This window comes from Saimiri boliviensis, chromosome 16 (genome assembly GCF_048565385.1).
Source record: "Saimiri boliviensis isolate mSaiBol1 chromosome 16, mSaiBol1.pri, whole genome shotgun sequence".
Taxonomy (NCBI): domain Eukaryota; kingdom Metazoa; phylum Chordata; class Mammalia; order Primates; family Cebidae; genus Saimiri; species Saimiri boliviensis.
Genome location: NC_133464.1, coordinates 66648119 through 66662306, shown reverse-complemented (window position 1 = coordinate 66662306; position 14188 = coordinate 66648119). Strand labels below are relative to the sequence as shown.

Genomic DNA, 14188 nt, shown 5'->3' with positions numbered 1-14188 from the left:
GATCTCAGCTCCCCGCAACCTCCGCCTTCTGAGTTCAAGTGATTCTCCTTTCTCAGCCTCCCAGGATGCTGAGATTACAGGCACCGGCTACCACACCTGGCTAATTTTTGCATTTTTAGTATAGACAGCATTTTATCGTGTTGGCCAGGCTGGTCTCGAACTCCTGACCTCAAGTGATCTGCCCACCTTGGCCTCCCAGAGTGCTGGGATTACAGGCGTGAACCACTGTGCCCAGCTCACTTTAACCCTTTTTTTACATCATATATATAATACATATGATATATATGTCCCTTTTTTTTTTTTTTTTTTTTTTTTGAGATGGAGTTTCGCTCTTGTTACCCAGGCTGGAGTGCAATGGCACCATCTCGGCTCACTGCAACCTCCGCCTCCTGGGTTCAGGCAATTCTCCTGCCTCAGCCTCCTGAGTAGCTGGGATTGCAGGCACGCGCCACCATGCCCAGCTAATTTTTTGTATTTTTAGTAGAGACGGGGTTTCACCATGTTGACCAGGATGGTCTCGATCTCTTGACCTCGTGATCCACCCGCCTCGGCCTCCCAAAGTGCTAAGATTACAGGCTTGAGCCACCACGCCCGGCGATATATGTCACTTTAACCATTGTTTTACATCACTGTTTCTCAATCTTTTTTTTTTTTTTTTTTTTTTTTAAATTATCTCCACCCAAAGCTTTTTTGGACTTTTTCCCTAATAACAATCCCTATATTCACATGAAATTTTAGTCTCACACAAACAAACTGGATATCTATTCACATACTCTATGTGTATCTGCAGGGCTACAGGGCTAAGACCTTTTATTTGGATATGGGTCCTCTGGTCCAGTTCTGCCTTGGATTTCTTCCCCATTGATAACCCATCCTCTATGATTCCTAATTAGAGTTTGTTTAAAATGAAGGTGGAGCAAGATATTTTTTAAAAAATGTACAGGATCATAGTGTTTGTGATTCTCTTCTGATATTCACCATTCAATAGCTTTTTAAAAAAAATTTGGTTTTATCAAATCTTTCCAAGGTATTTCATTTTCATAAAAACAACTATTTCTTCTCCCACAATTATACTTTATCACTATGCAATGTTAATCAGATTTTGTAATTTTGAAGACAAGACAATTGGTTGGGGATCAGCACAACTGTTGGGGGAAGGAGGCAGAGCTAGTGAGAGAAAATACTCAAGGAAATAAATCGGTGAAAGAGGTAATGTAAAGAAAATAGTAACTGACAATTTTGTAGAAGTTACTAGGTATCAAGCACAGTTCTAAGAGCTTTGCAAAAGTGAACTCATTTAATCCTCACAGGAAAGGTGCCATTATTATCACCTGCTTTACTAATGATGGAACTGAGGCACAGAGAGGTCAATTGTCTTTGTCAAAAGTCCTTTCAAACAATAAATTTTTAACACATTTTCTACTGAGATGTTTCCAAGACATATTACCAATGCAATCTGCTTTTCTCTTACAAAGTCTATTGAACATCATGTAATTTGTCTTTGAAGTGGCATAACTAATAAAAGTAGGCCAATGAAAATTTAATGTGGCCTCCCTTTTGGGTTTCACAAAAAGTATTTTTCTTTGTTCTGTAGAAGCGAGGAAAATGAGTTTAGCTAAATCAGGAAAAGATCCTTGTGGGGGAGAGGAAAGGACTTCATTGCCCTTTTTTCATCCTTTCTTTGCTGAGGAGGGTGAATTTACCAAAGAACCAAAGGCTGGGAACTGAGTAATCGTTGTGGATGAGATTTTTCTTTAAAATTGGCTACATCTGTAGGAGTGGACACCTGAGGCAGCAGTGGAATGAGGTCAGTCAGGTCTACAAGCAGCCAGTCACCTGCTCTCAAAAGTTTGGGGTCTGAGCTGAGATGCAATCCTGCTAAGTCCGCCTCACCTCCACCTTGCTATATTCTCCCCTTCCCGCTTCTTCTATTCCTCCTTTTCTTGGCTTCTGTTCTGAAAGCTTCTCCCCAGTTCCTGATCAGGGGTAGCAGCTGTCCTAACAGGAGCTGAAGCTAACCTGGGTCTTGCTCTAATTGTTCATTTGTTTCAGGCCAGCAGCCTGTTACTGCTAGGGCCCAGCTGCTAGCGTAAGCCAAACTCCAAGGAATCAGAGACCTTATTTGTATGTTTGACTGTATAGGTCCAAGGCCTAGCATCGTTCCTTATACCTAACAGATACTCGATAAATATTTATTGAATAAATAAATGAGCGGAAGAATGACCTGTAGGCCCTGATCCAATTTATTTGCCTAATTTGCCAGTGTGCTTCATAGCTGTGGATCCATTTAACAAAAATTAATTTCTGTAATATGATTATTTCTCTGAAGATTCCTAGAGTATTTTTTACCCAGTCCTATGAATCACCTTTTTTCATTTCCTTGCATTTGTTTCCAGTTGAAATTTATGGTATTTCTTCTCTTCCATCAAAACAAAAAACAAACAAAAAAGTACCCATTCTTTTTTTGTTTATTTTATTTTGAGACAGAGTTTCATTCTTGTCGCCCAGACTGGAGTGCAGTGGCCTGATCTTGGCTCACTGCAACCTCGCCTCTCGGGTTCAAGTGATTCTCTTGCTTCAGCCTCCCTAGTAGCTGGGATTACAGACATATGCCACCACACACGGCTAATTTTGTATTTTTAGTAGACACAGGGTTTCTCCATGTTGGTCAGCCTGGTCTCGAACTCCCAACCTCAGCTGATCCACCTGCCTCGGCCTCCCAAAGTGCTGAGATGAGAGGCATGAGCCACCGCGCCGGGCCGACCCCCGCCTTAATTAGCAAAGCGAGCGCGGTCTGCTGCATCTGAGAGAAGAAACCGCCCTAACTAGTTTGTCCCTCCGGCTGCCTCGTAGGTGGTGCCGCGGCGCCCTGCGTCTCTCCGGCCGGACTGCCATGGCTAGCCGTGGTGTCGTCGCCCCGGTCGGCGAGGGGTTGCGCTGCGCTGAGTACTTACCGCCCTCCGCCAAACGTCCCGTCGCCGACCTCGACCAGCAGGGACCGGTGAGTCCTGCCGGCGGCCCCCACCCCTCTCTGGCCCCGGGCTGCCCGGCTCTGCCCAGCGGGCGTCCTCCGGGGCCCCCTTCTAGCGTCGGCTCCAGCCCTCCCTGCCGCCTCCCCCTGGAAGCTTTGCGCTCCCCCGCGTTCGCTCAGCTGCCCGTGTCCTCGCGCTCCTTCGTCAGCGGAGAGACCGCTCTGTGCTCGGCTCTGACGCCTGGGCGTGGGGGGCGGAGCGGGTCCGAGGATCTGTTTCCTCAGGGAGCTTCCAGTCTTGTCTGGGACACGAACCAAAAAGCTAGGCCATTGCAAATACGGTACGACGAGGGCTGTGTGCGGATTTTCCTTTCTCCTCCGAGGCCCTGCTCCCGTCTTGCAGGAGACGTGGTGGGATCAGGGACGCTTTTTGGAGAAAGCTGTAGTTAAAAATTAAGATCTCAGCCGGGCGTGGTGGGTCTCGCCTGTAATCCTAGCACTTTGGGAGACGGAGGCGGCTGGGTTGCCTGAGCTCTGGAGTTCGAGACCATCCTGGTCAACATGGTGAAACCCCGTCTCTACTAAAAATACAAAAAATTAGCCGAGCGTGGTGGCGTGCGCCTGTAATCCCAGCTACTTGGGAGGCTGAGACTGGAGAATCGCTTGAACCCGGGAGGCGGAGGTGCAGTGAACCGAGATTGCGCCTTTGCACTCCAGCCTGGGCAACAAGAGCGGAAACTCTGTCTCAAGTCAAAAAAAAAAAAAAAAAAAAAGAAAAGAAAGAAAAGGAAAGAAAATTGAGATCTGAATGAGTACAAGCAGTTCACTCAGCAAAGAGAAGGGGGAAAAGTGTTTGAACACCAAGAGTACTATCTCCAGAGTCTCAGGCACAGAAACAGGGCCCAGTTGGAAACAGCAAGTGATGTATTCAGGATGAACTATGGAGCTGGGAAAAGAAAGTGTCCCGCAGAAACATATTGCAAGCCACATATGTATTTTTATGTTTTCTGTTAAGTGAAGAGAAACAAGTGGATTTAATTTTAACGATGTATTTTCTTTAGCCTGATACATGCGCAGTGCCTGATAATATTTCAACATTCATTATAAAAAATGGCTCAGGCCTGTAATCCCAGCACTTTAGGAGGCCCAGGCAGGAGGATAACTTGAGGCCAGGAGTTGGAGGCTAGCCTGGGCAGCATAAGAGACCCCATCTGTACAAAAAATTAAAAATATTAGTTGGGTGTGGTAGTATGAGCCTGTATTCGTAGCTACTTGGGAGGCTGGGTCTGGAGGATCACTTGAGCCCAGGAATTTGAGGTTATAGTGAGCTATGATTTTGCCACTGCAGTTCAGCCTGGGAGACAGAGCCAGACCCTGTCTCTAACGAAGAAAAAAAATAAATGGGGCAATAGAGATTTAGAAAATTTTAAGTAACGGGCCGGGCGTGGTGGCTCACGCCTGTAATCCCAGCACTTTGGGAGGCCAAGGCGGGTGGATCACGAGGTCAAGAGATCGAGACCATCTTGGCCAACATGGTGAAACCCCGTCGCTACTAAAAATGCAAAAAATTAGCCAGACATGGTGGCACATGCCTGTAATCCCAGCTACTCAGGAGGCTGAGACAGGAGAATTGCTTGAACCCAGGAGGCGGAGGTTGCGGTGAGCCGAGAATGTGCCATTGCTCTCCAGCCTGGGCAACTAGAGCGAAACTCGGTCTCAAAAAAAAAAAAAAAAAGAAAATTGTAAGTAACTTGTCCGGGATCATCCCTGGTAAGTGGCAGATCAGTGATTCCAAATGCTACACTTGTTCCACTATAATTTGCTGACTCCTTAGAAATAAGGATTTCTGGGTAGTCTTCAGTGTATGACATAGCTGAACAAGATTAGGTAGAAATAGTCCTTTTGTGGAGAGTTGTAAAAATTGCAGTATCAGACGTTCAAGGTAGTTGGGAGCTGTGGTAGTTGGAAGATAGAACTAATATTGGTGATTTTCAGGTCTGTAGGTATTTTTAATTGGAAGAGGAAAGAGTTTACAGAATCCAGCGTATCAGTTAGGAAGCATCTTTAGTAGTGCAGGTACATGAAGGCTAAAGTGTAGGCCAGTGATTCTCAAACTGTCTCCTGTAACATCCTGAAATCTGAGGGAAGATTCATAGACAATAAAATATACCCCTAAACATAACTTTTAGTAATCAGTATAATGCTTTAATTGAGACATAAAGGTGAAATATTTTATTTGAAAATAACATGTCCACAAGCTGTGTGCAGTGGCTCATGCCTATAATCCCAGCACTTTGGGAGGCCAAGGCGGGAGGATCACCTGAAATTAGGAGTTCGAGACCAGCCTGGCCAACAGGGTGAAACCCCATCTCTACTGAAAATACAAAAATTAGGCATGGTAGCACATGTCTGTAATCCCAGCTGCTTGGGAGGCTGAGGCAGGAGAATTGCTTGAACCCAGGGGGCAGAGGTTGCAGTGAGCGGAAGTTGCACCACTGCACCCTAGCCTGGGCGACAGGAGTGAGACTATCTCAAAAAAACAAAAAAACAGAAAATAACATGTAACGTGTCTACAATTTAAATACGTAAATACTTAAACATTATTACATTAGAACACATCATGCAGTAATTATTAGTTGCTAGCATGTTGCTCCAATTCATAGAGTCACTGTGTATATGACAGCTACCAATGCAGATTGTTTATCAAATGTAATATATTGGCTTTTCAAATAGCAGAAGCACCATTGTCCTTTACAAACTTATTTTTCTCAAATGGCAAACAATTTCTGGTAAAAATTTGAACAAAACAGTGGAATCTCCCTCAATTTACATGACAGTTGCACTTGTGGAAAATTTAGTTTATACTAAAACAGTGTAATATATATTTATATATTATAAAGTTCTGGACTAAGATTATCATAAACTTTTCACCTACTTAATGTCCAGTGGAATCTTTTAAAATTGAGGGATGCAAACAGTTCTTTGTTATACAGGATTGCCTTATGTATTTTAGGACGTCTAGGATCAATAGTCGCCTATCCACCAAATACCCTCCCTCCTATTCAAATTATTATGCAACCAAACAGGGCCTCATGTATTTTCAGAATGTCACGGGGGGTTGTTCTGCTTCTTTTGGGAATTGTTGGTCCAGGCAATGATCAATAATGAGGCAGAAGATAAGATTGTTGATAATAACTTTAGGAAACTTGGAAATGCTGAAAGCAATGAGACGCTGACAAAGGTAAGTATTAGGAAAGAAAAAAATGGCCACGGTGTGGGGCATATTTGGCAAACTTATTGAAAATAAAAAATAATGTTTATCAATAAGTTAAAAAAAAACCTTTCATACTATATTTTAAAATGTAATTCATTTTCAGGTTTATGAAATATATCTTGGTGGGCTCAGCATGGTGGCGCATGCCCTAATTCCAGCGATTTGGAAGGTCAGGCAGGAGAATCCCGTGAGCCCAGGGGTTCGAGACCCAGCCTGGGCAATATAATGAGAACCCTGTCTCTATAAAAGAAAAATCAAAAATAAATAAATATATCTTATTTATTTATTTATTGTACTTTAGGTTCTGGGGTACATGTGCAGATCATGCAGGATTGTTGCATAGGTACATACATGGCAATCTGGTTTGCTGCCTCCATCCCCCGTCACCTATATCTGGCATTTCTCCCCATGTCATCCCTCTTCCCTAGCACCCCCAACAGACCCCAGTGTGTGATGCTCCCCTCCCTGTGTCCATGTGGTCTCATTGTTCAACACCTGCTTATGAGTGAGAACATGCAGTATTTGATTTTCTGTTCTTGTGTCAGATTGCTGAGAATGATGGTTTCCAGATTCATCCATGTCCCTACAAAGGACACGAACTCATTGTTTTTTATGGCTGCATAGTATTCCATGGTGTATATGTCCCACATTTTCCTTGTCCAGTCTATCATCAATGGGCATTTGGGTTGGTTCCAGGCCTTTGCTGTTGTAAACAGTGCTGCAGTGAACGTATGTGTGCATGCGTCTTTATAATAGAACAATTTGTAATCCTTTGGCTATATACCCAGTAATGGGATTGCTGAGTCCAATGGAATTTCTATTTCTAGGTCCTTGAGGAAGCGCCACACTATCTTCTATAATGGTTGAACTAATTTACACTCCAACCAACAGTGTAAAAGTGTTCCTATTTCTCCATATCCTCTCCAGTGTCTGCTGTTTCCAGATTTTTTAATGATCGCCATTCTAACTGGCATGTGGTACTTTCTAATGTGGTTTTGATTTGCATTTCTCTAATGACCAGTGATAATGAGCATTTTTTAATATGTTTATTGGCCTCACAGATGTCTTCTTTTGAAAAGTGTCTGTTCATATCCTTCTCCCACTTTTGAATGGGTTTGTTTTTTTCTTGTAAATCTGGTTTAGTTCTTTGTAGATTCTGGATATTAGTCCTTTGTCAGATGGGTAGATTGCAAAAATTTTTGCCCATTTTGTTGGTTGCCAGTTCACTCTAATGGTTGTTTCTTCTGCTGTACAGAAGCTCTGGAGTTTAATTAGATCCCATTTGTCTATTTTGGCTTTTGTTACCAATGCTTTTGGTGTTTTAATCGTGAATTCCTTGCCTGCGTCTATGTCCTGAATGGTTTTGCCCAGGTTTTCTTCTAGGGTTTTTATGGTGTTAGGTCTTATGTTTAAGTCTTTAATTTATCTGGAGTTAATTTTAGTGTAAGGTGTCAGGAAGGGATCCAGTTTCTGCTTTCTGTGCATGGCTAGCCAGTTTTCCTAGCACCATTTATTAAACAGGGAATCCTTTCCCCATTGCTTGTTTTTGTGAGGTTTGTCAAAGATCAGACGGTTGTAGATGTGTGACGTTTCCAAGGCCTCTGTTCTGTTCCATTGGTCTATATCTCTGTTTTGGTACCAGTACCATGCTGTTTTGATTACTGTAGCCTTGTAGTATAGTTTGAAGTCAGGTAGCTTGATGCCTCCAGCTTTGTTCTTTTTGCTTAGGATTGTCTTGGCTATTCGGGCTCTCTTTTGGTTCCATATGAAGTTTAAGGTGGTTTTTTCCAGTTCTGTGAAGAGGGTCAAAGGTAGCTTGATGGGGAAAGCGTTGAACCTTAATTACTTTGGGCAGTATGGCCATTTTCACAATATTGATTATTCCTAACCATGAGCATGGAATGTTTTTACATCTGTTTGTGTCCTCTCTTATTTCCTTGAGCAGTGGTTTGTAGTTCTCCTTGAAGAGGTCCTTTACATCCTTTGTTAGTTGTATTCCTATGTATTTTATTCTATTTGTTGCAATTTGTGAATGGGAGTTTGCTCTTGATTTGGCTCTCTGTTAGTCTGTTATTGGTGTATAGGAATGCTTGTGATTTCTGCACAGTGATTTTGTATCCTGAGACTTTGCTGAAGTTGCTTATCTGTTTAAGATTTTGAGCTGAGAAGATGGGGTCTTCTAAATATTCAATCAAGTCGTCTCAAATAAAGACAATTTGACTTCCTCCTTTCCTATTTGAATACCCTTTATTTCTTTTTTTTGTGCCTGATTGGTCTGGCTAGAACTTCCAGTCTATATTGAATAGGAGTGGCGAGAGAGGGCATCCTTGTCTTGTGCCTGATTTCAAAGGGACTGCTTCCAGTTTTTGCCCATTCGGTATGATATTCGCTGTAGGTTTGTCATAAATAGCTTTTATTATTTTGAGGTACATTCCATCAATAACTAGTTTATTGAGAGTTTTTAGCATAAAGAACTGTTTAATTTTGTCAAAGACCTTCTCTGCATCTATTGAGATAATAATGTAATTTTTGTCTTTGAGTTCTGTTTATGTGGTGGATTATGTTTATAGATTTGCATATGTTGAACCAGCATTGAATCCTCGGGATGAAGCCTACTTGATTGTGATGGATAAGCTTTTTGATGTGCTATTGCATTCGGTTTGCCAATATCTTATTGAAGATTTTTGCATCTATGTTCATCATAGATATTGGCCTGAAGTTTTCTTTTTATGTTGGGTCTCTGCTGGGTTTTGATATCAGGATGATGTTGGTTTCATGAAATATTTGGGAAGGATTCCGTCTTTTCGTATTGTTTGGAACAGTTTCAGAAGGAATGGTACCAGCTCCTCTTTGTCTGTCTGGTAGAATTTGGCTGTGAACCCATTTGGACCTGGACTTTTTTTGTTTGGTGGGCTATTAATTGCTGCCTCAACTTCAGCCCTTGTTATTGGTCTATTCAAAGTTTCAACTTCTTCCTGGCTTAGTCTTGGGAGTGTGCAAGTGTCCAGGAATTTATCCATTTCTTCCAGGTTTACTGGTTTATGTGCATAGAGTTGTTTGTAGTAATCTCTGGTGGTAGTTTGTATTTCCAAGGAATCGGTGGTGATCTCCCCTTATCATTTTTTATTGCATCTATTTGATTCTTTTTTCTTTTTATTAATCTGGTTAGCAGTCTGTCTATTTTGTTGATCTTTTCAAAAAGCTAGCTGCTGGATTTATTAATTTTTTTTTGAAGGGTTTTTTGTGTCTATCTCCTTCAGTTCTGCTCTGATCTTAGTTATTTCTTGCCTTCTGCTAGCTTTTGGGTTTTTTTTGATCTTTAAATAACTTTTTCTTAGGTAAGCTTCCCATTAGAAACTAAGAACTGGTGTTCATTAGCCTGTTTAGGAGATTGAAATAATTTGGTAAAATATGTAGTATCTTGAATAAAATAGCATTTTACAATTAATGGTTTAATAGTAAGAAGTTATGATCAAACTTTGCTCTGCCAAAGCTGGTTCACATGGAAGAGTAGAAAAGAAACTTTTAAGTTAAAAAGAGAATATTATCACATTTTAAAGTAGTTTGAACAAAACTCAGTTTGTATGAAGTGGTAGTCTTTTAGTTTCCATTACTTTCCTGAAAATTGTAACTCCTGTTATTTTTATTTTTCTTCAGTTTTTAAGTTCAAGGTTACATGTTGTAGATATGTGGGTTTGTCACACAGGTAAAGTGTGCTGTGGTGGTGCGCTGCACAGATCATCCTGTTACCTAGATATCAAGCCTAGTATTCATTAGCTGTTCTTCCTGATGTTCTCCCTCCTCCCACCCCCAAACTCTTGTTATTATTAGAATAGTGTAATATGTAAAAAAAAAAAAAAAAAAAAGCCGGGCGCGGTGGCTCAAGCCTGTAATCCCAGCACTTTGGGAGGCCGAGGCGGGTGGATCACGAGGTCGAGAGATCGAGACCATCCTGGTCAACATGGTGAAACCCCGTCTCTACTAAAAAACTACAAAAAATTAGCTGGGCATGGTGGCGCGTGCCTGTAATTCCAGCTACTCAGGAGGCTGAGGCAGGAGAATTGCTTGAACCCAGGAGGCGGAGGTTGCGGTGAGCCGAGATCGCGCCATTGCACTCCAGCCTGGGTAACAAGAGCGAAACTCCGTCTCAAAAAAAAAAAAAAAACTAGACACATATATGTTTCATTATAAGCAGTCCTGATACATGAAAACTAAGACTTGTCAAAGACACAGATTATCAAGCATTTATTCATTACCAAAAATATGGTAATGCTGTAACTATTTTGCAATTACAACATGAATTGAAACATTTTAATAATACTTTGAAGCTTACATTGGTAATCACATGGATTATTTACTGTATACCTATATTTTTAACTTTTTTTTTTTGAGACATAGTCTCACTCTGTCACCCATGCTAGAGTGTAGTGTAGTGGCACGATCTCAACTCACTGCAACCTCTCCCACCTGGGTTCAAGTGATTCTCTGGCCTCAGCCTCACAATTAGCTGGGATTACAGGCACCTGCCACCGCACCAGGCTAATTTTTATAGTTTTGAATAGAGACAGGGCTTCACCATTTTGGCCAGGCTGGTCTTGAACTCCTGACCTCATGATCCACCTGCCTTGGCCTCCCAAAGTGCTGCGATTACAGGCATGAGCCACCACACCCGGCTGGCTTTTTTTTTGAGATGGAGTCTCACTCTGTTGCCCAGGCTGGAGTGCAGTGGCAGGATCTTGGGTCACAGCAGCCTCCGCCTCCCAGGTTCGTGTGATTCTCCAGCCTCACCCTCCCAAGTAGCTGGGACCACAGGTGCCCCATGACCTCACCCACCTCATTTTTGTATTTTCAGTAGAGATGGGGTTTCCCCATGTCGGCCAGGCTGGTCTCAAACTCCTGACCTCAAATAATCTGCCTGCCTTGGCCTTCCAAAGTGCTGGGATTACAGGTGTGAGCTACTGCATGCAGCCTAACTGATTCATTCTCACCGTTTTTTATATGATAGGAGGCTAGAAGGTTAAGTTTCGTGGACCGGGACTTTATTTGTTCTCTGGTGTATATTTCTAGCATTTATAATGGTGCCTGGTACATGGTGAGCATTGCAAAAAGAAATTGTTGAATGAATGAATGTTATTCTTGAATGGGAAGAAATGAGAACTTTTCTTTCAGTAAATGGAGTCAGTAAGTATTTCCAGATGTCTACCAATGAGTACCACACACAAAATACAAAATTCAGCTTATTTAAAATGTAGCTCATTATAGCTCTCCCTGAGCATGCTGACTCTCCTCTTCTTTCCCCTTTCTTGACTAGTGCCATCAACTCCACTTTCTGCTTTACCTCCACCATTCATCAGTCACTTTGCCTCATTTGTAATTTTTTTTTATTGCTGTCCTTTCCTTTGCTATTCTCTTATTGTCTCTCCTCTGGCCTGTAGTGATCACCTTTAAAAACAGGTCTCTTTGTTTCTGGTTCTAAACTTCACACAGCCATCAGTTATTTTTCTGCAAACCAGACTTGTTGATGATACCATCCCTTTTTATGAGTTTACTACGATCTAAACCTTTCTCAGGATCTTATACAGGACCCTTGATGTACTTATCCTCAAATGATGTATCCAGCCACATTTCCCATCCCCTGTGTTGCACTGTACCCTATACTGAAGTTACATTGAGTTTCCCTCATGAAATTTTATGGTTCTATGACTTTACTAGAGCTTTCTCTTTTGTCTGAAATTCTTTTCCAGGCTAATTCCTATTCATTTTTTAAAAGACACATCTTACCAGTGTGAAGCCTTCCCTGACCCCACTTCTCCTTCTCTAATAGAAGAAAATTGTTTCATACCATGTGTTTCCTTAGGAAGTTGAACAAATTTTTATTATGTAGTTTATTAGGGGACATCAAAATTATTTATATTTGTATAGGCACCTATGGTGTGAAGTCCTCAGGGAAAACACTTTCATCTGTATCTGTGATTGACATTGTAATTGGCATATGATAGTCATTCTATTATTGTTGAGCAACTTAATAAATAAACATGGATATTTGACTTTAATATCATATTGACACCTTTGTTTTTTCCTTGCTGGGTCCTCTTATATGTTGGCCTCTAAGGGAGAGCAAGAATCTGTTTGTCTGGCTCACTGCTCTTTCCCCAGAACTTAGCAAAAGTCCTGGCGTATGCCAAATAAATGTTTATGTATTCATATGGTAAACGCTAAGTAAGTATTTGTTGAATGAGCGAATAGTCTCTGTCTTTCCTCTCTCCATCACAGCTACCTCCCCTCTTGTGAGGAGGAAGAATAATTTTTTTCTTCTTAATTTCCCTCTGGTACAACTATTGTTTTTCTTGGACTCAGATATTCAGTCTCAAGATAGAAGTTTTAGCATTTTATAACACTTTCAGGCAATTTATATTTATCTAAAAAGTTATTTACTGTTTATATTGTTTTGGAAGAATAAAATACCTTAGGGAATTTGTAAACAATTTTGATGCCTTTTTTTTTTTTTCAGCTTTAGCAGCTATAATGGAGTCAGCTGTTTTCTCAGTTTTCAGAATTTTTTTTTGTTTTTTGAGACAGAGTCTCACTCTGTCGCTCAGGCTGGAGTGCAATGGCATGATCTCGGCTCACAGAAACCTCTGCCTTCTGGGTTCAAGTGATTTTCTTGCTTCAGCCTCCCAAGTAGCTGGGATTACAGGCACCTGCACCACACCCAGCTAATTTTCTGTATTTTTGGTAGAGATGGGGTTTCACCATGTTGGCTAGGCTGGTCTTGAACTCCTGACCTCGGGTGATCCTCCTGCCTTGGCCTCTCAAAGTGCTGGGATTACAGATGTGAGCCACCGCACCTGGCCATTTTCAGAAATTTTTTGATTCATATTAGTGGAACGTTTAATTTTTCTGCTTTTTTATTTTTGTTGTTATTTTGGTTTTCTAGTGGATATTTGAAACCAGGTAGTGGTAACAGATACCTGACATGGCCCATTTGTTGATTTGCTGGCATTATTTAAATGTTTCTTCTTCTTTTTGAAATATGCCCTTTTAACTAAAATTAGATATTCTGTATAGACAGGAATGAAGTGTTAAGGATACTCTTTTTTTTTTGCCCTTGAACACCTCCCCCCCGCCCCCCACAAGGATACTCATTCTCTCAGTTCCCAACATAGTACCAGGCACATGGTTGCTCTGCTCCATAAATTTTTGTTGACTCATTAAATCAACAAATGAATGAAACAGCTAGCCTGGAGATAAGTAGATTAGGGAAGTATTATAGAATGTTGAACTGACAGCCTTAAGGAATTAAGAAAAGAGTAAGATAAATGAGACTATGCCTCTTTGACTTTTGTAATAGTCAAGAGAGCCTAAAATATAAGTGTCTAATCAATATGTGTGTAATCAGAGTAGGTATAATTCTCTGACTTCTGATGTGCTTTTTCAAGTTTTGATCATTGCTTATTAATATCTCCAATAACATAGGCAGTCTTCAACTTAGAAATAGGTTCTGTTTTTAAAATTTGTCAGTTAAATTCACTTTAGTAGATTTTTGGGTAACACCAAATATATGGAAGCTATAAACTAAATGTGTATGGGGAGGATATAAATAAACCAAGACTGCCACCCTCACGGGCAGAGGATAGCAAACTTAATTTGTAAAGCGTTAGTAAACGTTTCAGGCTCTGCAGACCATATCACCTCTGTCACAACTACGCTCTTGTAGAGTGAACACACAGACAATAAACAAATGTGGCTATGGTCCAGTAAAACTTTATTTACAAAAACAGTTGCTCTAGGAGGCAAATTTGGATCAAATTTTAATGACCAATTAAAGACAGATTCTCGTAAGTGCTATCATATTTCTGTTCATTCGTTCATTTATTCTTCCATTTGCTACTTTATTTATGAAGTTGCACATTATTAGGTAAAGTTCTGAGGGTAAGTGCTAT

The 14188-nt window shown here is 41.1% G+C and overlaps 1 protein-coding gene across 4 annotated transcripts in view; it reads left to right on the top strand.

Moving 5' to 3' along the window:
• Positions 1–2866: 2866 nt before the first annotated feature.
• The window catches only part of DNAJC15 (DnaJ heat shock protein family (Hsp40) member C15), a 100354-nt gene continuing 89032 nt past the window's right edge, over positions 2867–14188 (top strand). For 3 of the 4 annotated variants that reach the window (XM_074387777.1, XM_074387778.1, XM_074387779.1), the window contains exon 1: positions 2923–3001. Coding sequence is in view for 1 of the 4 variants with exons in the window: in XM_039473258.2 (XP_039329192.1) it covers positions 2894–3001 (108 nt within the window). In the remaining 3 variants the exon portion in view is untranslated. Of the gene's footprint in view, positions 3002–14188 lie in introns of all 4 variants that reach the window. The other variant, XM_039473258.2, reaches the window with a different exon arrangement.